The sequence below is a fragment of the Balearica regulorum genome, chromosome 18, assembly GCF_011004875.1.
Source record: "Balearica regulorum gibbericeps isolate bBalReg1 chromosome 18, bBalReg1.pri, whole genome shotgun sequence".
Lineage (NCBI taxonomy): Eukaryota > Metazoa > Chordata > Aves > Gruiformes > Gruidae > Balearica > Balearica regulorum.
Genome location: NC_046201.1, coordinates 8,378,928 through 8,406,696, shown reverse-complemented (window position 1 = coordinate 8,406,696; position 27,769 = coordinate 8,378,928). Strand labels below are relative to the sequence as shown.

Genomic DNA, 27,769 nt, shown 5'->3' with positions numbered 1-27,769 from the left:
TGCCAAAATGCTCTCCAAGCCAGGGCGAGGTCTCCCGTTCTCCCTCTGGGGCTCTGCTCTTTCCACCCCAAACTGGTTTTTCGAGTCATTTTTTCATATGTGCCTCCATCTCTGCTGCTGCTCACCTGCGTTTGGGGAGGAGCCTCCCAGAAACTGCTCTTTAGCTCGCCGCCAACCTTTCCTCGCTGAGTCTTGTCATTCCATCCCGACAGACCAGAGCAGAGAGCCAGCACCCACAACGACTTTGCAGACTCTGGGAGATCATCTGGGACCTTGCCAACATGTTCAAGGGGGTGGGCAAAGGCTCCCCGAGCAGAAGTTCCCCCAACAGAGGTTCCCCGGTCAAGCCTAGCAAGTAAGTGCACTCGTCTCTCTAAGCTGTCCCGTGGACCCTGGGGGAAGATGAGGGAAGAGCGCTCGATGTCTCCTAAGCCACCACCCTAAGAACCATCCCCCTTTGCGGAGCAGCCGGAAAGTTGGGGCTTGCTGGGAGCTGATGCCAAAACGTGCTGCCCCAGCTCTTGTTCTTGTCTTGGGTGGGCTTTGTGCTCCAGAACAGAAGTATCCGTGCAGCCCCTGGGATGTGCAGTGCCTGAAGATGTGCTCAGAGCTGTGTTCATTGAGCAGGGAGGAGCAAAGACCCTTTTGGGCAGGTAGGAGTAGGGAGAACAAATGCAGCTTCTTTGCTTGGGTGGAGCAAGATCTGCTTGATGCTGAAGCAGATACCAGCCTGGATTTGAGATCCCAGGACTTGCTGGTTGTGTGAGGTTGGTGCGATGCTGCCCTGGGACCTGGGATCCCTGGAGAGGGATGCTCAGTTTGGTGCTGCTCAGGTGGTGAAGAGGGGTGAGGAGTGAGTTTGCTGCTGACTGCTCTAATCCATCCTGGTGACACGCTGGGTCTCAGCAGGTCAAATGGCTGAGGTTGCCTCTTTTAAGCTTGTCTGAGGCAGCACCACAAGGATCTGACAGCCATGTCCTCCTCTGAAGATATTCCCTAAGCTCTCGGGAGCAAAGATGTGTGATGGGCCAGGATGCTTCCCTAGGAGCAGGGTGTCCTCTGGGAGGGGGTGCTCCTTCAGAGAGAGTGCTCGTCCCTCCCTTCAGCTGCAGTTGCTAACTCACGGTTATTTTCCATCTTCCCTCAGCAATTTTGCATTTTGTAGTGGACAGATTCCGTGGGAATCCCTGTCCCCAGCCAGGGTTAGAGGCCGAGGAGATTCAAAGCGGCTTGTTCTGAGGAGAATGGGACCTGTGGGGAGAAGGGGGTGCTGGCCCCATCACTTGAGGCCACCAACAGCAGCAGCTTGGGATGGTGCATGTGCAGACGCCCGGGTGGACACAACACGGTGCTGGCACCCAACTGAGCCGTTTATGGGGGCCAAACCCAATGTTAACAAACAGCTGCTGAGGAGGGTGGTGGCCTGGTGCCACTGGGCAGGGCAGCAGGACCTGGGCAGAAGGTGGCCCCACAAAGGCTGGGGCTTCCCTGTGCAGACGTCGGGAGTTGACCCCCTGCCGTAGGCAGCTTCTGCCTCAGTGCAGCTGAGCACTCACAAACTCATCTCAAAGACAGATTTGAGGGCTCTCTGAACTCCAAGCCTTTGTTGGGGCCTGACTGCAGTGAGGCACCTCCCCAGAAGCCCTGAAGCTGTGTCAGCCTCTGGTTTTAGTCTTGCTCATGCAATCTATCCTCCTCCCCATCTGGCTTCCAAACCTGCGCTGGGGATTTCTCATGAGGTTTCCTGGGACAGCTCACTGCAGCCCCCGTGGCACCGCAGGAGGGTTTGAGCCAAGTTGTCCCCCAGCGTGAGCCTCTCGGGATAACTGAAGTCACATCCTGGCAAGACCTCACACCTCTTCCCTGTGCAGGATGGAGGCTGGAGCCAGAAGCGCAGCAATTACCGAGCTAGTTGTGCTTGTTCTAGGAGGCAGCAACCATCAGACAAAGGCTAATTCGTTTGGCCATGGCCCGGGGCTTGGTCAGCGCCCATATTAGCTGAGAAAATGAAGGTGAATGAGTTGTCTCAGGAGCAGCTGCCAGCACATGCTCTGCAGATGGCCCCAAGAAAATGTTGGTGACCCATAGCTGCTCTTGGTGGCCTCAAGGCCAGAACCTCAGCAGCATTTGAGGTTCTGTGCCTTTGCGGGTTCACAATTAGTGGGTGCTGCTGCTGGCATGGGCCCCTAGCGAGGTACATTGTCTTGGTCCTTGGGACTGTGGCATTGAGCATCCTGGCTCGCAGGGCGCTCTGCTCTCTCCACTTGGTGGATGCATCCCAGGGAGGCAGTAGCAATGCTGGTTTGTCCCCAGTGAGCATCCTCGCTGTGCCCTGCTCTGGGAGGAGGCACACTGCAGGGCTGAAAGGGAAATCTCATGAGAAGGTGGAACTGAATCGGATCTGGATGGACTGGCTGCTCGGATGTGATCTTGACAAAGGCTGTGGGTGGTTTTGGAGGTGGATGGCAAGTCATCTCATGGTTTAATCATCTTCTGGGATTGCCGCTTCTGCTGCCACCTCCCTCTGCTTCTCCCCATCAGTCTAGAGCAGCGAGGTCCCCAGGGGGACAGGCATGGGCTCAGGGACTAACCCAGCACTGGTGGGGGTTGTTGTTGGTCTGCTGTGTGCAGCTTGGGCTGGCAGATGAGAGCGCGCGAGGACTTCTGTGTGTTGAGAAGAACAGACCCAGCTCTGGCGTCTGCCTTGTGGCCATAAAGCAAAGTCCCCTGTAAGGAAGGGATGGAGGGCGTTGGGGGCTGAAGGAGGTGGGTGCTATGGTCCTGCCTAAACGTGCTCTGACAGAGTGACCGGGAGTGAGGGACAGTCCTGCTCCTGCTAAGGGACACCATCTCTTGCTTGCAGTTGGACTGTCTAGGAGGCAGAAAGTGGCATGAGAAATGAACCAATTAATAATGATAATAATAGTGCTCTGCCTCTTACAGGCATGAGATAGCCCTAGGGAGAAGGCCTGCCCTGGCTCTTGAGGAGGAGGAGGAGCAGGAGCAGCTCTGCCGAGCCTTGCCCTCAGCCATCTCAGCCAGCCCGGGCCTGCAGCCGCACGCATGCGCTATCGAGTGCAGTCGGACCTGAGCCCCGGGAGGCCAAGGGGTGCCCAGTGTGAGCACAGGCGAGCTCATGGCTCCTCATATCCCACTCGATGCCAGGCTGCCTCTCTGCAGCCTGACTGTCAGCATCTTCACCCCGAAACGTGAGGCCCAGCTGTGCTCAGCCCTGGTTGTGTGAGGGCTTCTGCCCAGGGGCAGCAGGGATGGGGCAGGAGGGACAGCCCCGAGGAAGGCCCGTGATGCATCTGTGTCACCACAGGCTGTGTGGATGGATGTCGGCATGGACAGGAGAAGCTCGCGTTCCTCTCAGCATGGTCTGTAGGACGGTCTGTGGTGGTTTGGGCACTTCTCTAAGTGTGCATGGACCAAATGGGTTCCTCAGCATTGCTCCCACCTTCACCGAGGAGCATGGTTGGTGAGGGTGGGAGGCTCAGCTGAGGACAGATAGTATGTCCACTCATGCCTCAGACCTTACTCTGGCCCCCAGGACATCCCCTACCTGGCTTCAGCACTCCTCAAACATGCAGACTGCTCTTTTGCAGACCATGAGGTTGTTCAGCTGCTTCTAGCCTGGCTGCTGGCTGCAGAGTCTCTGTCTCCTCCTCTGCCAGGCTTCTTCTCTTGGCCAGCACAGAGACCTTCTGGCTCTCCAGGACACACAGGGGAGAGCCCCTCTGCTCCTACCCTCAGGTGCAGTGCAAAGGCAGTGCAGGCTGGGGATGGGCAAGGCTGAGCACCTGTGACCAGGAGGTTGTTAAGGTCTTTTCAGTCCATACTTTTGTTGTGGCTTGGCCTAAACAAAGCTGATCCACGTGTCCAGCCTTGTGAACCAAGAGATTCACAGATTCACAGATTGGTAGGGGTTGGAAGGGACCTCTGGAGATCATCTAGTCCAACCCTCCTGCTAGAGATGGGTTGTCCCAGCATTTCCTTCAGCCAGGGAGGGGGTGCCACCAGGAATAAACAGGATTTTATTGGCCATCTACCCTCCCTGGGAAGGACGGATCCTCACTTCTCCCCTCTTGGAGCTGCAGCGAGGTATCTCTGGTCACATTACAACAGGGCTCAAACTGGACACCCCATTCACGATCTTCCCAGGTGGGAGCTCCATTCAGCCAGACCTCTCGGGTGGACAGTGTTCTCCCCAGTGCATGGAGAGAGGCGTCCATCACCTGGGACGGCGGCCAGCCTGTGACTCACTCTCTCCTCCCTGTGTAGTGAGCCCAGGCAGGAAATTTGGGTGGTGCACAAGTATTTGCTCATGGGACACCACCTCATTCCAGGCGTGTCAGGGATGAGTGGGAGATTGTGTAACTTCCTGGGGAGGGGGGACCTCCTGAGGCTTCCAACCTGCTGCATGCTCATGTTCATGGGGACTGAGTCCTGGCTCTGCACTGCTCCCATCCACCCTGTTGTGCTGGGACTTGGGATCACCCTTCATCTCCCCGATGTCCGCAGTTCAGCTCAGGAAAGGCATCCATGGGGCACAGATGGGCTAGGAGGGATGTTAAACGGGATATAAAAGACAGGCTGTAGCAGACAGTGATGCTTTGATGATGAATGCCCTGCTTGGGCTCTCTGGCTCTGTGATGCCTGGAATTAGAGCCTGTAGAAGAGGGCACTGCCAGAATGCAGCAGTCTCCCCTTTACTTCGCTGACATGCATTTTGCAGGCAGGGAAGCTGAGGTATGGCCAGGAGACGCTGCCAACCCAAAGCCCATGAGGCCCACGCCGCCCTCTTGGGAAATCAAAAACCGGGGAGGAGTCAGAGAAAGAGGACAAGAGGATGCTGTGAGCAGGAGCACTGGGGCTGTGCCTCCTTTGGAGTTACACGGGCTTGGTCATGGTCAGTGTGGGCTGAGCTGACTTGAAACACAAACTCCGTCTGTGGCATCCGAGTGCTTGGCTTGGGGTGTCCGAAAAACTCACTGGCACTTTACAGTCACTTGGGGCTGTAATAAATGAACAGCTCAGCATCTGATCTAGCCTTTGGTATGAGCCATGGACTAGATGGAGCCATGATGAGGAGCTGGAGCAATGACAGAGCCATTAAGGGAACCGCTTCTCCTGGTCCTTTGCTGGAGTCAAGGGCAAGGAAGGAAACCACGTGGCTGGAGGGCAGATGTGGATGGCTCTGCTGCAGGACACCATCTTCCTCCTAGCTTCTTCCTCCACCAAAGAGGTACCACCAGCCCTGAAGAAGTGTCCCCTCCCTTCAGCTGACCCCTGTACAATGTCCAATTGTCACTGCTGAAACTCTTTCCTTCTGGTCTCAGACCCTAGAGTCAGCACGTAACTGAGCTGAGCCTCTGCTGAACTTTGTCCCATCAGCAGCAATTCAAGGGCTCGAGTCCCTGGATGATGCTATCGGTTCACACCCTCCCGCCTCTGCTTGCCCACATCCTGGCAGTGCTGCATTCTCCCTGCCTGGAGGGTAGGGCCGGCGCTGTCCTCGGGGGCAGATACTATTAGAAACAACAACACACGAGGACAAAGGTGGCACCAAGGTTTGTGCTTCCTTGTCCGCAGGGAGCTTTGGGAACCATCCCATGCCTTGCTGCGGGCTCTGGATCCAGCTGTTTCAGCAGGGCTCTTGGCACTCATTCACAATAGCAATGATGGAGTAAGGGCTGCGATGGTACCCGTCGGTTGTGTGATGACACCGAGGTGACAGATGATAGGGACTGGTCTGATGGGGACCTTCAGTGAATCTTCACTGGGGTGAGGAGGGCTGGTGGTTGTGCTAGGGCCTTGGGAAATTTGTCCCCAAGCCTTGAAAACACCATGACTGCAACAGCCTACACACTGCCCAGAGGAATTGTGTCTGCATAGCAAGTCCTTGTACACTGCAGCCCAGTCTGGGGCTGGCACGGGGCTCTCTAGCATCTCAATGGGCTGAACTGCAGAGCACTTTGCGTGAAACAAGACCGTGGGATGGTTGTTCTGTGTCAGGCTGAAGGGCCATCTTGCCCACCTCTACCAACAGCCAGGGGCAGACACCCAGAGAAGCACCTCCAAACAGGGCAAGCATGCTGTGCTGCCTCTGCAGGGTGCTCTCCCGGCCTCCAGCTGTCTGTGGCTTCAGGTCTTCCCAGCCCGGGTGGGGTGTTGGTGCATTTGGGAGCCCTACAGTGATTTTTTTTCTTTCTTTATTTTTTTTTTCCCCCCTCCCTCCACTGCTTTTTGAATCCACACAAACTTTTGAGCATCTGCAGTGTCCTGTGGCAAGGAGAGTAGTGATGAAGAGCGTGAGAATTGCCTTCACCCACCCATCTGCTTCGCTATCCCCTCTCTTAGGTCCTCAACAAATGAGCTGGCCGTACTCATCTCCCGCATGCAGACAAATGCCGACCAGGTGGAGAAGGACATCCTGGAGACACAGTCCAGACTCAAGCAGGTGAGTTGTGACAGAGGGTGGTGGGAAGGTGAAAGGTTTTGCCTAGAAATACAGTGTCTAGGATAACAGGTCAGGTGTCTGCTCTATGCATCAGCTTGCTGGTGCAGGTTTGGGGGGGTTGACTCAAGGCTGGGGAGGAGCAGAGCACCCCACGGAGCCTCCCAGCCCCTGGGGCTGCATACCAGAGCCTCCCAAATCCTAGCCTCTATGCTTTCTACTCAGAGCCTCATGCTTCCTACAGCCAAGGCTGTCTCACCTACAGCAACACAGCCCTGTGCCTCCCAGCAACCTCAGAGGCAGGCAGCCACACTGACCCACACTGGTCCCCTGGGTGGGAGAGATGCTGAAGCAGGCAGCTTGGCTGGGCACACGCTCCCCAGCTGTACCCTTGCACCAGAATTCCTCTGTGGTTGGTGTGTTGAGCATCCAGACCCCTGCTTTGGACAAGGAGAATGTTGTGAGGTCTGTGTGGTCCAACCAGGCTTTTTTCTCTGTCTTCCCTGGTCTCCAGGATTCCAGCAATCACGAGAAGAACAAGGCCTTTGAGTACCAGCTGGAGAATGCCAGGAACCTGAAGGAAGCAGAGACCCTACTGAAGGATCTCTTTCTGGACGTGGACCGTGCCAAGCGTCTGAAACACCCTCAGGCTGCTGAGATAGAGAAAGAGTGAGTACAGAGTGGGGGAACTGGTGTGATGGGAGCACAGAGCAATTGGGAACCCTCCTAGGATCTAAGCTGAGCTCTAGTTGTTGCCATGAGAGGTAGTTTCACCCTTCTTCCCATAGCCTTGAAATCAGGGCTTCTGCCAATCTATTGTAAAGATAGTGCTGTGCAGGGTGGCTGCCAGAGTGATCACCCAAGAGTCCCCAGTCTTAATTGGAAACTCTTGTAAAAGGTTACCAGAAAAATGCGGAGCTAAAAGGCAGCCCTGCTCCCAGGGCAAATCCACGTTTCCTCTGGTTTTGCTTTTGTTAGGGCACGCACCGAGTCAGAGGTGGGTATTTGAATGGGAGAAGAGCTTCAGCTGACCTCTGGGGCTTTGCTCCCCTTCACTCTCCAGTCTTTCTATGTGGAAATCAGGAGGGAAGAGTAATTTCCTAGCTGGGAAGGGACAGCCCTGATTTCCCTGCAGCTTCCTCTAGGGTTGTAACTCCTGAGACATCCCTGGAGATGGAGAGCACCAGGACAAGTGCCTCCAGTGCTGGAGGCGGCCAGTGTCACAAAGGGACAACAAAGTAGCTTGGGTCTTACAAGTGAAATCTGGGCTCCACAAACCCCACCTTGATTCTCCACCTTGCAAATGACTTGTGCCTTTTCTCCTTGGCAGCATCCAGCAGCTCCACGACCGCGTGACGCAGCTGTGCGCAGAGTACCGGAACCTTTACGAACAACTGAACATCCCTGATGCGGGGCCCAGGGTAGACTGGGCCAGGATCCTGGACCAAAAGATGGTAACAGCAGCTGGTTTTAGATGCATCTCCCAACTCCTACAAGACCAGATAATATCTGTTATCGCCTGTAGGGCTCTGCCAGCCATCGTGTGCTCAGCATCATGCAGGGACGTTGGGAATGTTGGAAGTAACTTTGGGTAGGAGAAGAACCCTCCTCCCACCTCTTAAAGCCCTCTGGAGGACCCTCTTGGTTGAACCCTTCAGATTAAGGGCTACCGGAGGGGGATCAGGTAGAGATGCCCTGCTGTGGGATGAAAGGATGAAGAAGGTGATGTCTTCAAGGACTTTATAGCCCTACATCCTAAGGTTTCACGCTGCAAGGTCTTGATTATGTGGAGTACCCAGTTTGGAGTCAACTTAGATTCCCTTGAAAGTTGGATGGTAACTATGTGCATCCAATGCATGTCACCATGGGAAGGGTGGCTGGTTCAGCTTAGGTTTGTACACCAGGGTTATATGGCCTGGTTATCTTTGCCCCTATGTATGGCTGGGGAAGCGGCAACCAACAGCAATCACAGTAAACAACAGGATCCCTTCCCTTCCTCCTGGACTGAGATATCAGATCTTTTCATACCCTGCCAGCATTCACTGGGGTTTCTCTCTGAAATAAAGTCTTTTGCTTTAGTCTCTGCCTAACTTCTTTCACACAGAAACAAGTCAACGGGGGACAGTACGGCCCCGGCATGTCAGAGCTGGAAAAGCAAATAGCTGAGCACAACATCCTCCAGAAGGAGATTGAAGCCTACGGCCTCCAGATCAAGAACCTCCGCTCTGGGGTAAGGCACCCTCCGTCCCCTCCTTGCTCCTGTTGGCTTCACTGGGGACCCTGTGGGCTGTGCTCGCTGTCTGGCTGCGTGTCCCATCTGCTCCTCAAGGTGAATATCCACCCTTGTTCTGCACAGGGGAGACCTGAGCTCGGACAGATCAAGCCATGCAGGGGCCAGGGAGGTGGTTCCTGAATGGTTTCTAAAGCATCTTCCATAAATCAGCTCATCAGCATCTACCACTGATGGTGTTTTGGTAACAGCTTTTTTCTTTTCTTTTTTTTTTTTTTTTTTCTTTTTTGTTTTCTTCTTTTTACTCCTTGGTCTTGGCGGTGTTGTAACCCAGGATGTGGCAGATTTAAAGAGCCAGTACAAGGACTTGCTGGTAAGCTTCTCATGGTTTCCTGGACAGATGGGCTCATACAGCAGAGTAACACCTTACCTGATGGACAGGGAATGCTCAGTTCAGGGCAGGAGCTACCTCTGGTCTTGCACAGTGAAGTTGTGTCCCTCATTTTCTTTCCCCATTTCCTCCCCACCTTGGAATGGGTGTAAACTGAGAGCACGCTTGCTACCCTCAGGAGAATGCTGTGGGTGAGATCTGTGTCTCTCCCCTTTGTGGATCACTGATCTGGAGTTGCCTATTTGTATGAGTGCAGGGTTACAGGTGTGGCAGCAGGAAACCATGTCCCAGCCCACGGGCTGTTCCAAACCAGGATTGCAAATGTTGAGGCTTACACTGATCCCTAACAAGGGCTCCAGAGAGGAAACGAGCAGCTGGAGCAAAGGAGGTGGCCAGGAAGAAGGCCCTGGGTTTAGCCAGCTGGGCCCGTAAAGGTTAATGCTGAAGAATGGTATTTGTGAGAAATATAGCAGAGCTGGGCCAGCACTCAGACTGCCCGAGGCATCAGCCCACGCCTGAGATTCTGGTTAGACAAACATATCCTGTCTGTGAAGGAGGGAAAGGGAACGGCAGCCCCATCAGATAAGAGCAAGCAGCGGCAGATGTCTCACGGAGGTTTCTGGGAATCGAGGTGCATGTGCAACACAAGCGGGGTCCTGGGGAGGAGGAGGAGGAGGGGACAGGGGCTCCTCAGCCTGACCACCAACGCTGTTTTTCTCCCGTGTGCTTGGGCAGAAAGCTTCCATCTGGCGAGGGCAGAGCCTGGGCAGCCTGTACCACCACCTCCAGGGCTGCACCAAGGAGCTGGGCTACCTGACGGACCAGCAGACCCGGATCCTGAAGCAGGACTGGAGTGACCAAATGATGGACATCCAAAGCATGCGTCGGGAGTACGAGGTGAGCTCCTGGGGATGGTAACTTGTCCTGCCATTGGGGCAGGAGGTTTGCAGGGTGGCTCTCAGCCTCCCAGACATCCACCACCAGCCCTGAGCCTGGTGCTTTCCCAGGGCAGCACAATAGTGCTGGACACAGAAGCAGAGGTGGAAGAGACACTCTGGGTCCACGCTGGAGTTGAGGATGAGCCACTCTTTGTGTCCCCTCCCGTCCCCTGAGCTGGCACAGGGGATCATACACTACAAAGCTGTCGATGAGGCTCAGTGGTCAGAGGGGAGGGAAGGGCTCAGCGTCATGTCAGCCTCAATATCCAAAGTACAACACCCAGTGACTGCTATATGCTGGGACCAGGAAGAAGAGAGGGATAATTGCTTAGGAAAATGCTCTTTGAATGAATGCCCTGATGCTTTCTGAGGCCCAAGCGTGTCTAATTTGTTTTAGCTTTGCCTAGCCCCTTCTTTTTTAAAAACAAACAAAGGAGGATGTCTTTGCTTTGGGAGCCTTTTCTCTGCTACATGGGGTTTGGTGCCCCAGGAGACTGCTCTGTGCGCCCTGCATGCTCCCACTGTCATGAAGTTTCTCTTCCCCTTCAGGACTTCAAGTCCAATGAGCTGCTCAGCCAGGAGGAATTTGTGAACCATCTTCAGGATGATGGGGATAGGATGATTGAGCTAAAGCACCCAGCTGTCAAGCCTATCCAGGTAGGGAAAGGGAGGTCTCCTCCCAAACCCTGTAAGAGAATGAGAATACTTTCCATAATTTGTGGATCAAAAGCCAGAAGACAAGTTGGAAGAGACCTCTTCTGCAGAGCTGCTATGTTACTCTTTCCTCCCTCACTGCACCGATTGTACTGCAGCATCCTTCTGCCTGCTCCAGCCCTGTGGGGAGGTTGGGGGCAGCGCAGGGTCTTCACCTCTTCAGAAGCCTCCAGGGGATAGTGGCTAACATCTGTGTGCTGGGACCAGCTCCCGGTCTGGCGCTCAGACGTGTGGTCAGTGCAGCCACGTTCATGCTGCTGTGAAACTCCAGCTGTGACACAGCATGACCTCTCCCAGGTGAAACCAGCTCCAAGGTTGTATTTCCAAGCCTGCAGATGCAGTGGCAAGCTGAGGTGGGTTCACAGCCCCCCCACACCACTGGAGCTGAGACCCCTTGAGAAATGACAGCTGCTCTGTGTGAGCCAGGTCCTTGTGGAGCAGTATGCTTGCTCAGGCTCAGCATCAGGCAATGCCTGGGCATAGCTTTGTCTCTGCTCAGCAGCAGTCTTTACCCTTCCTCTGATTTCTGGGACTTCTGAGGAAAGGAAACTGCTGGGGGCGGGGGGTAGGACTAGCTGGAGCCCACTGGGTTATGCTCTGTCCCACCACAGGCTCACCAGGAAGCCTTGAAGAACGAGTGGCAGAACTTCCTGAATCTCTGCATTTGCCAGGAGAGTCAACTGAAAAGCGTGGAGAACTATAAGAAGGTAAAAAGCAACTGAGCAGAGCACGGGCCATGGGGCTGCAGAGTCAGGCCAGAGTAGGCAGGCTGGGAATAGAGACAGCAAAGGGATGAGGATGGAAGATCCTTTGCTTGCACCAGTCAAGGTATTTTGGGGAAACACCCCTCAAAACACAGTCCTTTAGTGCTGCAGTGAAGGACTGGCTCCCAGCGTGTCTCATCAGCCCTGTCGCGTTAGTGTGCTGGCTTGGAGAAGAGGGGCAGGGGAGGGTTTGCTCGCTGTCGTTACCTGGGACTTGTCTGTCGATTGGGATTATTTGCCTGTGGCTCAAGCAATGGAGAGTCCTTGTCCAAGCACGTGCTCTGAGGGTGATCTGTAGAGTCTTGTGAGCCCCGGGCAGGTTGTGGGAGGTGAGAACTGAGACCCCACTGGACTTGGAGATAGTAATGTCCTCCGATCCCTGGCTGTTTTCCTACCCACACCTCCAGTTCCAGGATGACGCTGAGGCTGTGAGCCACTCCCTGAAGAAGATGAACTCTGACCTGGACACCAAATACAGCAAGTTCAACAAAGACAGCCCTGGGGTGATGTCAGATCTGCTGCTTCAGCTGGAGGTGAGGTCTTCAGGGCTGGTGGCACTAGCCAGACCTAAGGGGCAGACCAAACGTTACAACCTCCCCAATAAATAACAGTGGGGAAGGGGAAGAGGTGGGTAAATAACCCTACTGGGACGGCTCATCCCAGCTCTGTGCTAGGGAGGGAGAAACCCATGGCAATACTGTGCTCTGGATGCTGAGTCTCTGTAGCCCCAGAATGTCCACGCTGCTCACGCTGTGGGGCAGTGACCCCTGGGGAGGCACTGGTCCCCATCAGTGACGTGCAGCCTGGCCCCAGGTCACCATCAGAGTAAAGGAAAAGCGCAGGGAGGAGGTGCATGTTGTCTTAAACATGAGATACTTGGATTTAAAGTCCCACAGAGAGTGTGAGCTGCTGGCATCCAAGCAGCAGGGAAAGGTCCTCCCATTTCCTCAGCACTCTCATGAGCCAAGGCCAAGGGAAGGAATAAAGAAATCTGACCTCAGGGGTGAGATGCAGATAGGAAAGGAACATTTGCCCAGGAGAGAGGGAGGGCACATGTTCCACATGGTATCTTCCCATGCATGCAACACATTTTGCTCCCAAGAGGTGCCAGGATCTTGGTACCTTCTGACACTGGAATGCGGCCACCTCTTGGTAGGTCTCTGTTCCATTTCTGAGAAGAAAAACTTCTCCAGAAGATTTAATGTGACGGTGTGGTTAACTCAGGCTGTGCCTTCAAGGGCAGATCTGCTGTGAGCAAAGGAAGCTGAGGAGAGTGTTGGTAATGAAAAGGGGAAGAAGGCACATGGAGGGGTCAAGAATGGAGACATTTCCAACTCCATCCCAGCAGTAACTACACAAGGATGGACAAGTGCCCCCAGGGTACCCACTGTGGTGTGACCCCCTCCTTCCTTCTCATCCAAGCCTGGTCACAACCACTGTCTTCCCTGTTTTATCTAGAACGAGGAGAAGGCGGTGAAGCAGGCAGAGAAGAGCATCGCTGACCTGAAGAGAAGGAGTAAAGAGATCAGCCCACTGAAACTGCGCAGGATGCGTCCTTCTCAGCCCCTCACCTTGGACACCCTCTGTGACTGGGATGCTGGGGAGGTGAGGACTTGACTAGTAGTACCCTCAGAAGAGGCAGGCAACTGGATTCTTATTCTGTTGCTCCAGATCTTGGCTTCATGGTAGGAGGAACTGCTCTAGTGCCGGAAAGCCAAGCCTTTCACTGGATTTTGTGTCTTTGTCCCAGGTGCAGCTGACAAGAGGTGACAAGTACACTCTGAAGGACAACAGCAACCCGGAGATGTGGGTGGTGCAGAGCAGCACTGGTGTGGTCCAGGAGGCACCTTCTGCTTGCTTCTCCATCCCTCCACCAGACCCTGAGGCCATAGACAAGGTCAATAGGTGAGTCTGCAACAGCAAGCTTGACCCAGAGAGATGTTCAGACTTGCTCTTAGGTCATAGCCAGCATGACTGCCTCAATTGCAGAGAAATAGCAGCTAGGAACAGATCTCTTGACTGTCTAGTATGAAGTGCCTCCTGGAGAGAGATTGTTCCCTGCTCCCAAGTATCTCATCCAGGTTCCTGCCATTCCTTGACAGCACTGCATGCTGCACAGACCTTGCTGTCAGAGTTTTCCAGCAGTCAGGCTGGATTTCTTCACCCAAACATATGACTTGCATAGGTTTGACTAAATTAATTGCAGAATCCGTCTGGAGTTTGGGACTTGCCAAACAGGACAGAGTTATCTGTGGAATCTCCTCTCAACCAGCCCCAGCTGGAGACTGAAAAATGTTCCTTGAACCACCGTGTAGTCTACTGCTGTTTGCTCATGCAGCTTCTGTAGTTCCCACAGGATGGGGCGGTGGTGCAGGGAGCTTCGGCATTACTTTTCTAATCATGTCCCCGGGTGCTTGGATAAATCAGTGCTGCTCAAGTGCTGGGGAAAGACCCACAGCCCAGATTCAGAGTAACTTGGGCATGTCTGTGATGGGAGCCCAGTCATGCAGGTGGGATTACTTCATTGCGTTGCTCTTTCTGAGCGCATACCCCTCTTCACACATCCCATGTTACTGAATCCTTTTGATTTATAGGTTTCATTTGTGTTTTAAAACAGAAAAGAAAAAGTTTGCAGCATCCTCCTGGATAACAGCTCTGCAGGTGTTGCCTGGAAAACTTGTCCTCTTTTCAGGCCATATCTGGCAGCTTGTTTCATTTCCCAGTGTTTGCTTCCCTTCCTACATGAAAAATGTTTGTCTTTATTTTATTTCCCAGTCTCTTCCACCATTCAGTCCCTCTGCATGGAGCCATGTCCTGGCCCTGCAGATGGACAGCCCTTGTTTGACAACAGCCAGGCAAGCTGGGACTTGCTGGTTTTAGAGCACATTGTTTAGTTGGAGCAGTCCATAGCAGGGGTATGAACTAGCCTGGTCCTTCAAAGGCCCCTTCTGCTGGTTCCATCAGTCTTCTCCCACCCAGAGATTTTTTTTTGGTCCTTCCAGCTCCTGCTGATCCCAGCTCTAGTTTCATTAGAATCGAACCATCCTTACAAATAAGAGTTGGGCTGCAGCCACAGAAGCAGCTACTTGCAGTGCTTCATAGGAAGCAAGTACAGTGATATGAAATAAATTTCCAGCTTTGTTAGCGTCTGGCGAGAGTCAGGAAACAGTGGCTCCATTGGGAGAAACCAGCTGCTCGAACCAACCGGCTGCTCTTGCTGCTGTCCCCCTTTCCTAAGGGACATGTCTGAGTTACAACGGGCTGCAGGCTCCCAGCCTGCCCCTGCCTTTGGGAGCACCTTTCCCTGCCTTTGGGAAGACCTTCCCTGGCACAGGCACGTAGCTGCTCCTGGGCCAGGCTCTGTCGAGGCTTGCTCGGTGCAGCAGTTTCCCGTCCTGCTGTCTGATGCTGCTCCTCTCTGCTCACAGGCTGGAAGGGGAACTGAACACGGTGAAGCAGAAGCGAGCGGCGGTTCAGAGCACCCTGAAACACAGCCACAAGGAGCAGGTTCAGCCCAATCAGCAGGGTATGTCAGCTGGTTAGTCAAGCCCTCTCCAACAAAGCAAGCCCATGCACCTCCCTTGCAGAGCTCCCAGACCTGGCTGGAAACAGAGCACCCACCCGGGAAGGCAGAGGTACCTGTGGGTGGGCATGAGGATGCCTTCTGCTCTGTGGAAAAGAGCAGCTGATGGGATAACCTGACTCCTGGTGCTGCCAAGGACTCGCCACGTGATCTCGGGCAATTCACTTAAACTCTGTTGCCCTTCTCAAACCTCTGAGATTGACCTCCAGTTCCATCAACAGTTGCAGAGTATTTAGGGTTGCAGGGGGCTGACCCTGTGCAGAAGCTTTAATTAAACCTTTGGGATCTGATTTTCTCACAGTTCTTTTCCCCAGCTGGGGGCTGTGGAATAAGCAGGCAGTCATGACTAAATCCCACCTCCTGGCTAGCTGTGTTACTCTCATAGCTGTAGTTCAGAAAGCTCCCAGCAAAGCTGAGCAAGGACATGTCTACATGACTGTCTCTGTCCCCTCTTTGGACTTAAGGTCTGGCTGGTTGGGCCAGAGCTAAAACCATTTTCCTAAGCCTTTGCCATGGGTAGGCACACACATGTGCATGATGCTCTGCGGATTAGAAATGTTAACTGAATTGTTTATGGTTGCATCAAAACCCTGTGCTTCAGAGGAGCCTGTGTGCTTCAGAGCTGCAGAACGTAAAGGGCAGAGCTTTGCAGCAGGGCTCTCGTGAGAGGGAGTCGGAGCTTTAGGGACAATGTATGGGAGAGCTTGGGGAAAGGGCTGTGCACCAAGGCTGGGATGGCAAATGAGAAATGGGGCTTAGCCTAAGCTGTGTCTCACTGTAGCCCTGTCCAGGAGCCCCACTGTGGTCCAGGATGATCCTCAAGCTGACCAGCTTCTTGGTAGCCTGGATCGTGTTGGCAAGGACCTGGTCCAGGTAGAGAAGGAGGTCTTGAACCGAGTGAGGTCTCCAGTGAACTACAGCGACCCCACAGATGACCTTGCCAGGAGGATCAAACACCAGCAGGTGGGTGCTGCTGTGGGCAGGTCAGAGCAGGATAAATTCGGTAGCGCTGTGTCCTTGGCCCAAAACACAACTGACATAGGAATTATGCAGGACATGACAGCCGGTGCTTCAAAGGAAAAACTTGTGCTGCAATTGCAAGGGTTTCAGGCTGGCTTGAGCCCTTGAAATGGGACTGGTTAAGCCAAACCCTGGAGAAATGCAGGCTCTTCCTTTGGCTCAGCTCTGTAGCAAGATGGTCCATTCATTTCAGAGCTATGGACCAGGCACCAGTCTTGGGGAGTCCTCAGCCTTGCTGTGGGGATGCTGTCACCCTTCACTCCCTAAGTCTGTAGCATAAAAGATAACGGGTTAGAGGTAATTAATCCAAGGATCAGCTTTGGCTCACCTGATGGGGAGTACAAACTAGTAGATGCGAGTGGGACAGGAAAAGAGGCAGTGCCCTGGAGCCCCCCTCCTGTCCTCTGGGATAAGGTCTGGGTCTGTAGTAGTTCAGCTTGTTACATCTTGCTGGTTGGAACTAGATGATCTTTAAGGTCCCTTCCAACCCTCCTATGATTCTATGATCTTCATCTGTGGGTATTTATCCAGCCCTGGCAGAAGGATGGACTCAGGCCGGTAGGTTTTTTCCATCTTTGTCTGTTTTGATCTTTCCCACACCCTGCCATTGCCAGACAGCCACAGTCTGGATGGGGCTATGCCCCAAGGGCCAACACCTTATGAGAGAACTACCGCACCCTTAGCCCCACAGCAAAATTTGCCCCTGAGGGAGACACGTTTTCACAACAGCACTGTTATGACTACGTTGGGTGACTCTGCTCTCATCTGCTGTGCCAGGAAACAACAAAGAAACTTGAGAACCTGGGGGCAGCCAAGGATGCCTTGCAGAAAGAGTGTGAGACCTACCTTTCCAAGAAACCCACCAGCACCTCAGCTTCCCAGCTCCCTGTCACATTGAATGCCCTCAGGAGCAAATACAATGATGTCAATATGCTCTCCAGCCTGTACAACGAGAAGTGAGTGATGACGGCAAGGCCTGATGGGGATGAGGGGAGGAAGTCCTTGCACAGAGGCATCAACACAAAAGCATGACAGAAAATGTGTTTGGTCTATGTGGGCATTGGTTGAGGTCCATCTAGCCCAGGGCAGGTTGGAAATCTTCCATCCATCATCAGAGGCACCTCTGAAAGAGTTCCTGTATGTAATCTGTGGTCAGATCCCCCCCCGCTGTGGAAAGTTCACCACAATGGGTGTGTGTCCCAGCTATGCTGTGTGCAGTGAAATGCAATACATCTGACTTCTGGGCAACGTGACAGAGTTGTGAGTGCATATTGCTTGTTCTCTGCCATGCTGTAGAAACTCCGATGTTAAATAAGCTTAGATCTGCAAAATCAGTGAGAAAAGGAGAACAGCAGGGTCTTCTGTAGCTAACCTTGTCCTGTCAATTTTCCCTTTCCCAGGGCTAAGGCTGCCCTGAACCTGGAGACTCAGATTGAGAACACAGACAAGATCATCAGCACGTTTGAGGCCAAGCTGGCTCAGGATAGCATCATTCCTGCATCCCCCAACGCCCTGCAGGATCGGGCCAATGATCTGCAGGTAGGAGAACATCAGGATCTTTGTTAGGGAAGGGAGATCTCTGAGCTCAGTTAGCAGTGGTGGGGAGAGCTGGACTTTGCTTATTTGAGCACTCTGAGGCACCAGTGATGAAGCCTTTCTAAGAACTCGTTCCTTGAAGGCTTTATGTTGGTCTTGCAGGCTGACTTGCACTCACTACCTAGCAAAATTGTCTGTCCCTCCCAGGCTACCTTTGGGGTTCCTAAAACATACAGTGAACCTCTTAGCATCTAACCTCTATTGCTCTGCCACACACCCGTATGTGGCACTATTCTTTCCAGCTCCCATTCTCCCTGCTCCATCATCAGCTCTCACCCTTGACTCAGTGACCCTTTTTTGCCTTCCCCAAAACTTCTCCCTTCTGTTCCATGCACCATCCAACCCACCTTGCTTCCCACCTTACTTATTGAACAAGTCTCACTGCTACTTCTCTTCCACATTGCGTATCTATTTTGGAGAGCCTGATTAGCCCCCAGGTGCTGCTCAGTTAGTAAGTGTTAAGGAGAATATTTCTGGTTTGTGCATTGACTAGTGCAAACCTGGAGGTGTTTTTTTGGGTTTTTTTTTTTTTTTCCCCTGCAGAAGATGAAGCGGGACCTGGTGGCCCAAGAGGACTGTGTGCTGAAGCTGAACCGGGGGCTCAAGGATGCTGAGCACAGCTGCAGTGCTGTGCAGAACAATTTCCAGGAGTACTGCCCGGACCTGCCCCGGCAGAAGCGGGAGGTGCAGCTGCTCAATGATCGCTACCATGCCATTGCGGACCAGCTGGATCAGCGGTGAGGAACTATGGCATCACTGCTGCTCCTCTTAGCTAACATAGACCAGCATTAGTCAGAGTCTCAAGCGTATGTTCTTCATTGCAGGACCTTGATCCTGGCCACCCTGCTGTAATACTGGGGACCAGGTCTGTCCTGCTGTGCAGTTGCCACCTTCCTATGTGCAGCACAGGCTTTGAGCTTCCAGAGAGCTGTGCGAAGGCAGGCTGAAGTAGCTGACTGCTGGCCTCTGCCTGGCCCAGGGACCCCACCCAGAGAGACCCCCGTGTTTCACACTTCTCACTGGCATTGCTGCTGGCTGCCTGCCTTTTTCCTTCTCTCATCTCCCAAGTTGTATCCATGCTGCAGTAGCAAACCTGATGTGCACAGATTGTGCTCCCCACTCAGGGACCAGTTGTCACCCTCCTGTTTTTGTTATCTTGGTGTTTGTTGTGGTGACATTTTCACTATAGTGTCTTTTTAGGAACTTTGCTCTTCCCCTTAACGTTCCCATTCACCTTTGTGCTGTGCAGAGAGAAGACCCTCAGAAATATCGGCCTCACCTACCAGCAGTTCCAAAACTCCAATGAGAACCTGATGTTCTGGATGAACAACCTACCCAAGCACCAAGTGAAGACCAGTGATGGGCCAAGCCAGATCAGTTACAAGCTGCAGGCACAGAAGGTAAGTGCCAGGGCAAGCGTCATAACCTGTAAGGTTACAGGGATGGGGGAATTTGCTTGTGAACAGTATGCAAAACAGTACCAGCCAACTCCTAGTTGTGTGCTTCACCGGTCACAGTGAATGAACCAGAACAAGGAGACAATGGATTGCAGCCCACAGATGACGTATCTTGCCCCACTGCATTCATCTACAGTGCTGGTGTCCTCATCTGTGCTAGTCACCCCTAGGTTGATATCTTCTCCATGGAGAGGATGGACCCAGAGCAGATCCTAAGCTGACTAGCTGAGATGATGAGCTGTGAAGGTCTCTGTGCTGGCTGGTATTTATCTCATGATAAATCAGTGAGGCAGGTTCTGGACCAGTGAGATTCTTCTGCTGAGATTCTCTAAAGCCCAGGTGGCTTTCCTAAATGTTCTCCCTTCTCACGTTTCCTTCGGTACCAGGCTGAGCTACTGCTCTTGCCTGCAAGAGTATGACTGGATTGCTATATCTCAATCTGTCCTTAACATCATGTGTCTCTCCTGCAGAGGCTGGTGGAGGAGATCGAAAGCAAGGAGCCCGAGAAGAACGCAGTGGTCAGACTATCCCGGAATGTGCAGTCCACCCTCAATGTATGGCTGGGTTTTCCCATGTAGCATTCCCTTAGCGTCTCACTCGAGAGATCCCACCTGATTCTTCTGTTTCTGCTCTGAACAGGACTATGAACTCCAAGCAGGCAAATACAGCTCTTCTCTGGACCCTACCCTGACTGACTTTGCTGCAAAGAGGCTGCGTGTGACCCCCCTACAAGAAAGCATCCAGGCCCAGGTAAAATGTTTAAGATGAAGGCATGGAAACTGTTGTCTGGCTCCTTACCCAAGCCCCACATGCTCTGCAAGGCCTTAATCTGCTCTGACAGCCACAGCTGATCATGGTCCTAATCCCAAGGACAAATGTCATCAGGAATCTCTTTGTCTATGGGGCAAAGCAGCACGAGATCCAGAATTAGGGCTGTGTCTGGTACCATTGCTTGAGACTGGTGATGATGCCTCCTTACTACGTTGTGCATGAAGATAAAACTGACAGGATAGGTGTGTGGGCTTGCACAGGCTTCCCTTGGTGTAGGTGTGTCGTGGTTTAACCTGACCGGCAGCTAAAACAACCACGCAGCCGTTCGCTCACACTCGCCCTCCCAGTGGGATGGGGAAGAGAATCGAAAATGGAAAAAAAAAAAAAGTAAAACTAATGGATTGAGATAAAGGCAGTTTAATAGGACAGAAAAGGAAGATGATGATGATAATAATAATAATATACAAAACAAGTGATGAACAGGGCAATTTCTTACCACTCGAAGCTGATGCTCAGCAAGACCCCGAGCTGCCCTGCCTCCCAGCCCACCCCCCAGTTATATACGGAGCATGACGTCATATGGTATGGAATATCCCTCTGGCCAGTTTGGGTCAGCTGTCCTGACTGTGTCCCCTCCCAGCTTCTTGAGCCCTCCGCCTTGTCATTGGCAGGGCAGTGTGAGAAGCTGAGAAGTCCTTGACTGCTTGGCAATAACTAAAAACATCAGTGTGTATCAACACTCCTTTCAGCATAAATCCAAAACATAGCCTCATACTAGCTACTGTGAAGAAAATTAACTCTGTCGCAGCCAAAACCAGCAGATGAATTTGATATTCTCCTCCAAACCCTTATATTTACACATTTTCTGTATTTGGGATCAACAAGAATAGTGTAGATTGTTACTGTTTTGCCAGATCTCCCTTGAGATTTGAGTATGACTTGGTATTGAAATATAAAACAGGTCTCTGTGTAGCAATAGCTCTATTTCCAGAAGAATCCAATGCGTTTGCTAGGAGTGGAGATTAGAGGAGACCTTCAGACCTTTGCCTCAGCCCTGCAGAAGCATGGCAAAAAGCGGGTCATTTTCCACCTTTCTGAGTATTACTGCTGAATTATGCTTGTTGTGTCACATTTTCTCCAAATCTGGGTACCTGTTTTAGTAGTGCATTAAAGACTGACTTCCACCTACCTGGGCAGAACAGGTGAGCAGGTACTGGGGACAGGACTGAGCCAGAGCTCCTGTGTGCTCTTCACACCCCAGATCCCCTGCATCACCTTGGGCTAGTTGCCAACTGCCATCCATGTGTGGCCCAAGGTAAATTTGGAAATGTGGACCCTGTGTAGGCTAGCAGGCATCTAACAGGCATTCAAATAAAGGGGACAAGATCTCCTACATGAGTCCTTAGACTCTGTGTCTCAGTTTCTCTAGAAAGTCAGATGTGAAAACACTAATCCCTGGAATAGTGCAGTGCTCAAAGTGTATCCAGGTGAAAGGAGAGGTGGGAGAGTGTGCCATCCAACAGAGCTGTGTCAGGGTGAGGGGAACAAGGATCTCACCACTGTTTCTTTTCCAGGAAAATGATGTAACCAAGCTCTACATGGAGCTGGCAGCAGAAAACAAACAGCAGCTCAGCCGGCTGGAGTTTGCCAAGAAGATTGTTGAGAAGGTACCAGCTAACAGCTCATGGCAAGACTGGGGTACTCTAGATTGGGGTTTGAAAGGATCTTTCCAAAGCTAATGTGCTAAACCTGGGATCCACCCACCCCTCCCCAGATCTCCACATCCAGGTGTGAGGAAGGACAGGAATGGAGGCCCCTGTGAGAAAAAGACCGCAAGTAACCACAGTTTCACTGACACTGATCTTAGATTGTGACATTTGTCACCTCTGTGGGCCCTCCACTGTTTACTGAAGCTGTAGTTTATGCCAGGATAAAAGATTTGAATTAGGGCTCTTAAGTCTTGTTCTCAGCTATATCTAATCAAAGTTCACAGACTGAGAATTCTAGATTTGTCTGCGGATGTGGCTGGAATTTAGTGCTCACAACCTTCTGGAAACACTTCAGAGCAACAGGACTTCTGGGGCTTGATTCACCTGTAGGAAAGCTCTCTGGCCTGGATGACTTTCAGTGCTCAGGAAGGACAAGAGATTAAACTGGGGCACTCCGTGATGTTACTGTGAGCAGGCACTGGCCATGTTACCCTCCCTCAGCTGCAGATACAACAAGGCAGCACAAAGCTGCTGCAGCACCTCCATGACAAGGGGAAGACACACAAAGTCAGTTGGCTGAGGTGGTTCTCATTTGCCGTTTACAAGCAGCATCATTTGGAGGCTCCGTGGGGTTTCTGTACCAGTTCTGTCTCCTACCATGTCTTATCAAGGAAAAGGCCTCTGCGCCAGATTCAGAATGTGACTTGGTTTCCCTGCCTTTTTTTTTTTTTTTTAATTCTTTTTTGGTTTTCCCTTGCAGAAGGAAGTGCATGAGGACATTGAAGCTGTACCTGAGCAAACCCAGCAATCCGAAAACAAAGCCACAACAAGCAGGGAGTCTGAGGGGTTGAAATCGCAGCTGGAAGAAGAAAGGAGGAAAGTGGCCAAGATTGAAGAGGACCTGGAGGAACACAGAAACAAGCTGCTAATGTTGAAGACTCAGAAACCCATTGAAAGAGTGGAAGAAAAGGAAGTGATAGAATATTACAGAGACCCACAGGTGGAGAGCAACCTGTCTAAGATGATGCAGCAGATTGAAGAGGAAGGCAAAAAGAAGCAGAGCCTGCAAGAAGACATAGAAGTGATGAGCCGGAAACTTGCCCAGATGGAGAGCGAGAAGAAGGTCATTCCTGCCCAGCTCCTCACCAAAGAGATCACAAAAATTGAGAAAGATCCAAGCCTGGATAGTCAAGCAGCCAGTCTTCGTCAGGAGATCAAACGTCTCCAGGAGGAAAGCTTGGCCGCTGCTTCCGAACTTGAGCACCATAAGAGAGAGCTGCACATGCTGGAGCAAAAGCAGCCCAATATCCGAGAGAAAGTGGTGGTGAAGGAGCTCATCAAACTGGAGAAAAACCCAGAAATGCTGAAGTCTGTTAGGACCCTGCAGCTACAAATTGATGAGGAATCCTTCAAGAGGAAGTCTGCAGAAGAAGCAATAGTGAAGGTGAAGAGCAAGATTGAGGAGGTAGAAAGACTAATTGAAACAGTAGAACCCAAAATCATTGTTAAGGAGGTGAAGCAGGTAGAGCAGGACCCAGAGTTATTGAGAGAGTCTTCCAAGCTTAAAACTCTGATTGAAGAAGAGAGGAGCAAGAACTTGATGCTTACAGGTGAGCTGGGAGAGCTGCAGAGCCAGTACAGTATTGCAGAGAAGCAAAAACCAAGGATAGAGGTTAAAGAGAGGGTCAATGAGATTTTCCTGGTGGATCCTGAAACAGAGCGGCAAATTGCACACCTGAAAAGGGAGCTGCAGGAAATTACTCTGAAAAGGACCAAGATTGACAGTGAAGTGGAAGAGGCCTTAGCAGAGCTCAATGTCCTTAGGTCACAGAAACCAGTGGTGGAGCTTAAGGAGGTTATAGAGGAGGTAGTAAAACATGAAAAGAGTCCAGAGATTCTTAGAGAAATCGACAGGCTGAAACAACAGCTCAATGAACTGGTGAACACCAATGGCAGGACCCAAGAGCAGCTCATTAGGCTGCAGGGTGAAAGGGATGAATGGAAGAGGGAGAGATCCAAGGTGGAAACCAAGCTGGTCAACAAGGAAGTCATTCGATATGAGAATGATCCACTCTTGGAAAAAGAAGCTGATCGCCTCCGTCAAGAGGTGCGTAACATGTCTCAAAAGAGGAGAGCTGCAGAGGATGCAATCTATGACTTGCAGAATAAATACATGCTACTGGAGAGGCGAAAGCCAGAAGAAAAGGTAGTTGTGCAAGAGGTGATACTGACTCAAAAGGATCCAAAGCTCCGAGATGAGCACAACAGGCTGAGCCGGAGCCTTGACGAGGAGGTGAGCAACAGGCGTCGTCTGGAACGTGATGTGCAACAGGTTCGTGCACTGGTGGAAGAACAAGAGAAGCTGCTCAACTTTCAGGAGGATCGAAGCAAGAGGCTTGCACTGGAGAAGGAGATGAGGCAAATTACATTGAGAATAAAGGAGCTGGAGGAGAGCCCAGCCCCAGTGCAAGAAAAGATCATTATGGAAGAAGTGGTCAAGTTGGAGAAGGATCCAGTCCTCGAACAGTCTGCCAGCAACCTGCGTTTGGAGTTGGACCGTGAGAAGATGGAGGTGCTGAACTTGCAGAGAGAATGCAAGAACCTGCAGATGCAAGTCGATGTTCTGCAGAAAACAAAATCCCAGGAGAAGACCATCTACAAGGAGGTGATTCGAGTGGAAAAGGACAGAGCGCTGGAGAGTGAACGAGCACGCATCTGGGAGCTGCTGAACAGGGAGAGAGGGGCCAAGCAAAAGGCAGAAGAGGAGGTACGGCGGCTCAGGGAGAAGATTGAGAGAGCTGAAGGTATGAAGAGAACGTGGGCTCGTGAAGAGACGGAACTGCAGAAAGCCAGGAACCTGGCCATCCAGGAGAGAGCCAACTTGGAGAGTGAACTGCGGGAGCTGGAGAGGCAGAAGCAGCAGAAAGTCCTCTTTCTTCGGGAGGAGTCCAAACTGCTCACCCAACGGACTGAGAATGACAGGCAGAAGAAGAAGCAGCTGGAACATGAGTTTTCCCTGCTGGAGGCAGACATCCTGAGGGAGAAGGACCAGATCTACAACAAGGAGAGGTTCATTCGAGATCTCCAGTCAAGGGTCAACCGGGAAGAAATCAATCATGAGACCCAGATGAGAGAGACAAACCTCTCCACCAAGATCTCTATCTTAGACCCTGAGACAGGGAAGGATATGTCCCCTTACGAGGCCTATAAGAGAGGTATCATAGACAGAGGCCAGTACATCCAGCTGCAAGAGCTGGAGTGTGACTGGGAGGAAGTCACCACCCTGGGTCCTAACGGGGAGGTCTCTGTTCTCCTTGACAAGAAAAGTGGGAAGCAGTACTCTATCGATGATGCACTAAGGCTGAGGAGGATCACAAAGGAGGAGTACCAGCTGTACCGGGATGGCAAGATTCCCATCTCCGAATTTGCCTTGCTGGTGGCTGGGGAATCCAAGCCTCCCACAACCCTCTCTATTGGCTCCATCATCTCCAAATCCCCGGTCTCATCACCCACCACCCACCAAACCCAAAGCTTTTTCCCCCCAGCCTCGCAGAAGGGCTTCTGCGACGACACATCCCCCATCGCCGGGGTGTATGACACCACCACTGACACCAAGTACAACATCAAGACTGCCGTTGCAAAAAAGCTGCTTGATCCCATGACAGCTCAGAAGCTCCTGGAAGCCCAGGCTGCCACAGGGGGAATCATAGACCTCATTTCTCGTGACCGTTTCTCAGTCCACAAGGCGATCGAGAGGGGGCTGATTGACAGGACCTATATGCAGAGACTGCTCAATGCCCAGAAAGCTTTCACAGGGATTGAGGACCCGGTGACCAAGAGAAGGCTGTCTGTGGGGGAAGCAGTTCAGAAGGGATGGATGACCAAGGACAGTGCTTTCCCCTACCTGGAGGTCCAGCATCTAACCGGAGGGCTCATCGATCCCAAGAAAACTGGTCGCATCCCCGTGCTGGAAGCTGCCCAGACAGGGATGATAACAGGCGACCTGGCCAACAGGCTCCAGGATGAGTCCAACTATGAAAAAGATCTCATTGACCCTGTCACTAAAGAGAAGATAAATTACAAGGAGGCCATGGCTCTCTGCCAGAAGGATTCACTGAGCAGTCTCCTGCTGCTCCCAGCCACGTCTGAGGGGTATCAGCGGTATCACCAGGCCAGCCGTTCCCCCAAGCTCTCGCGGTTCAGGCATTGAATGGCTTCAGGCACGTACTGGATCTGGTTCCTTCAGGAGTTCATCCCTTCAAAACACTTCTCCCCATGGAGTCAGCAGCGATCACAGGAATGGAGCGTCTAGCATTTAGGGCTGCATACTCTTCTATCTTAGCTATCTCTGTTTCCCAACGCAGCTTGATTGTGCAAGGAAGAAAGCGTGATCGTGAGCGTGTAAGGGCCTGATGCACAGGGGTCCCTGCAGCCCCCCGGGTGCTGCTGTGACAGCAAAGGGGGTTTGATCGCGAGAACTCCGCTGGCAGTAGGTTAAACATGGTTATGTCCAGAAAGCAGGTAGAGCCAGAGTGTTTTCCAGTTGGGTCGTTCTTCTGCATGCAATAAACATAGAAAGTGCATCTCTGTGGCTCTGTTGTCTCTGCAGGCTGAGGCTGCAAAGTGGCTGAAGGCATGGCTAGTCCTCCCCCCATGCAATCCTACGCCCTGCAGCCCGATCTACAAAGGGTTTGCAGACTCTTGCTCCCTCTGATCTCACAGCACTGAACCCCTTAAATTTCTTTCTGCACGTGAGTCCGTATTATTAAAGATTTTGTTATGTTTGTCTTTAAATCTGAAAACCAACGGGACTTTGCTCCCCAGTCATTTGGACACCTCTGAAAGAGGGACTTGGTTGTGAAAAGATGCAGTTACATGTCATGTTTGATCCAGTCTAAGTGCAGGCAGATACCGAATGGAGCAGCCCCCCCTGCCCTTTCCAGCTGCCTGTCCCTGGTGCCTCTCTGGCTGCAGACCAGTGATGGTGTTGGTGCTACAATGACTTGGGTCACTTCACTGAGCTGTTGGCAGAGGAAGCCAAGCCCCAAGCAAAACCAAACCAAACCCTGTTGAAGCAGATGATCTTGGGGGCTTGTCCTGTACCTGTACAGAGGCAGATGTGTTGCAAGGGAAGGGATGGCCTTCAGTAGCAGATTGATGATGCTTGCAGTCAATGGTGATGTGCAACTACTTTCTACAGCCCTTGGCTGCAGGATCCACACAGCAGCACCTGAAAATCTGCACTTGCTGTTTCTTCATGCAAGCTTTCACTCCTCTGTGTCACTTCCAGTGCTCAGCCCTTGCTGAAATGAGCAAGTCCAAACTCCCATGTGTCCCTGTTGAGATGAGAGATGAAATGTTCCTCTGTAGTCTCTACCCTATTCTGGAGAGTCCCCTGGCTTTGTGGGATGACAAAAATGCTTTTCTATTGACATGAGCTGCTCTTCCCCCCGCCTTCATGGGTTCTTTTAGCTGCTGCTGCTTGAGAAATCCAACACCCCCAAAATAATCCATAAGGGTAGAGGTTTTCTCCCCCATCAGAAAAGCAGCGTAGCCTCTATTTCCATATGCCTAGCTGGCAGTTGAAGTCTGGGCTCCAAGAAGAAATTCTTCCTGTGCTGGCAAGCTGAGCACAACCACAGGTCCCATTACCTTCCTGCTGGTAGGTAGTGCTCAGCATTAACAGTCTGAGTCCAGCTACGGAAACAGCAAGGTTCCAGTCCAAGATCTGCCCAGGCTCTGTCTCATGCTCTGCAGTGTCTGTGTATATTGTCAGGCCTACGACTGGTGCCCATGGCCATCTCAGCAGCCGTGATCAATACGGGGCAATTTGTTGGTTTACAATGGGGAAAACTGTTCCACACACCCCAGAACATCCGTTCCCAGCCTGTTTCCTCTTGGTAGAGCACTGCTGGCACATGGGGAACTCCGCATCGCCCTCCTGGCTGGTCTGGACCAGCAGCAAGGGCTGGAGCTGGACTGTGATGGACCAGGAGACATATCAGGAGAGAAACCCTGACCTGGGCCCAAAAGTCCTCAGAGCACAGCCAGGTGAGAATCACGTCCCACTGCAACCGCGGAGCCCTGGACCAGCGTGGTTCCCAGCAGTCCTTGGGTGCCAGCTCTCCAAAGCTGC

General features: G+C 52.2%; 1 protein-coding gene across 1 annotated transcript; it reads left to right on the top strand.

Moving 5' to 3' along the window:
- The first annotated feature begins 218 nt into the window (after nt 1-218).
- EVPL (envoplakin) lies at nt 219-26,209 on the top strand. Its single transcript, XM_075770710.1, has 22 exons — nt 219-355; nt 6,364-6,463; nt 6,975-7,129; nt 7,791-7,914; nt 8,565-8,690; nt 9,025-9,063; nt 9,817-9,978; nt 10,569-10,676; nt 11,345-11,440; nt 11,905-12,030; nt 12,956-13,102; nt 13,248-13,402; nt 14,926-15,023; nt 15,862-16,043; nt 16,878-17,056; nt 17,501-17,639; nt 18,240-18,433; nt 18,946-19,096; nt 19,624-19,707; nt 19,793-19,903; nt 21,499-21,591; nt 22,394-26,209. Exons 1-22 carry the CDS (start codon nt 282-284, stop codon nt 25,841-25,843), a joined length of 6,093 nt encoding a protein of 2,030 aa, XP_075626825.1. The 5' UTR covers nt 219-281; the 3' UTR covers nt 25,844-26,209.
- The last annotated feature ends 1,560 nt before the right edge of the window (nt 26,210-27,769 follow it).

Coding starts and splice junctions, on each gene's coding strand:
- EVPL (XM_075770710.1), top strand. CDS start 282: ATGTTCAAGGGGGTGGGCAAAGGCTCCCCGAGCAGAAGTTCCCCCAAC. Junction 7,130..7,790: donor GCTGCTGAGATAGAGAAAGA/GTGAGTACAGAG, acceptor TCTCCTTGGCAG/CATCCAGCAGCTCCACGACC. Junction 15,024..15,861: donor GGTTCAGCCCAATCAGCAGG/GTATGTCAGCTG, acceptor GTCTCACTGTAG/CCCTGTCCAGGAGCCCCACT.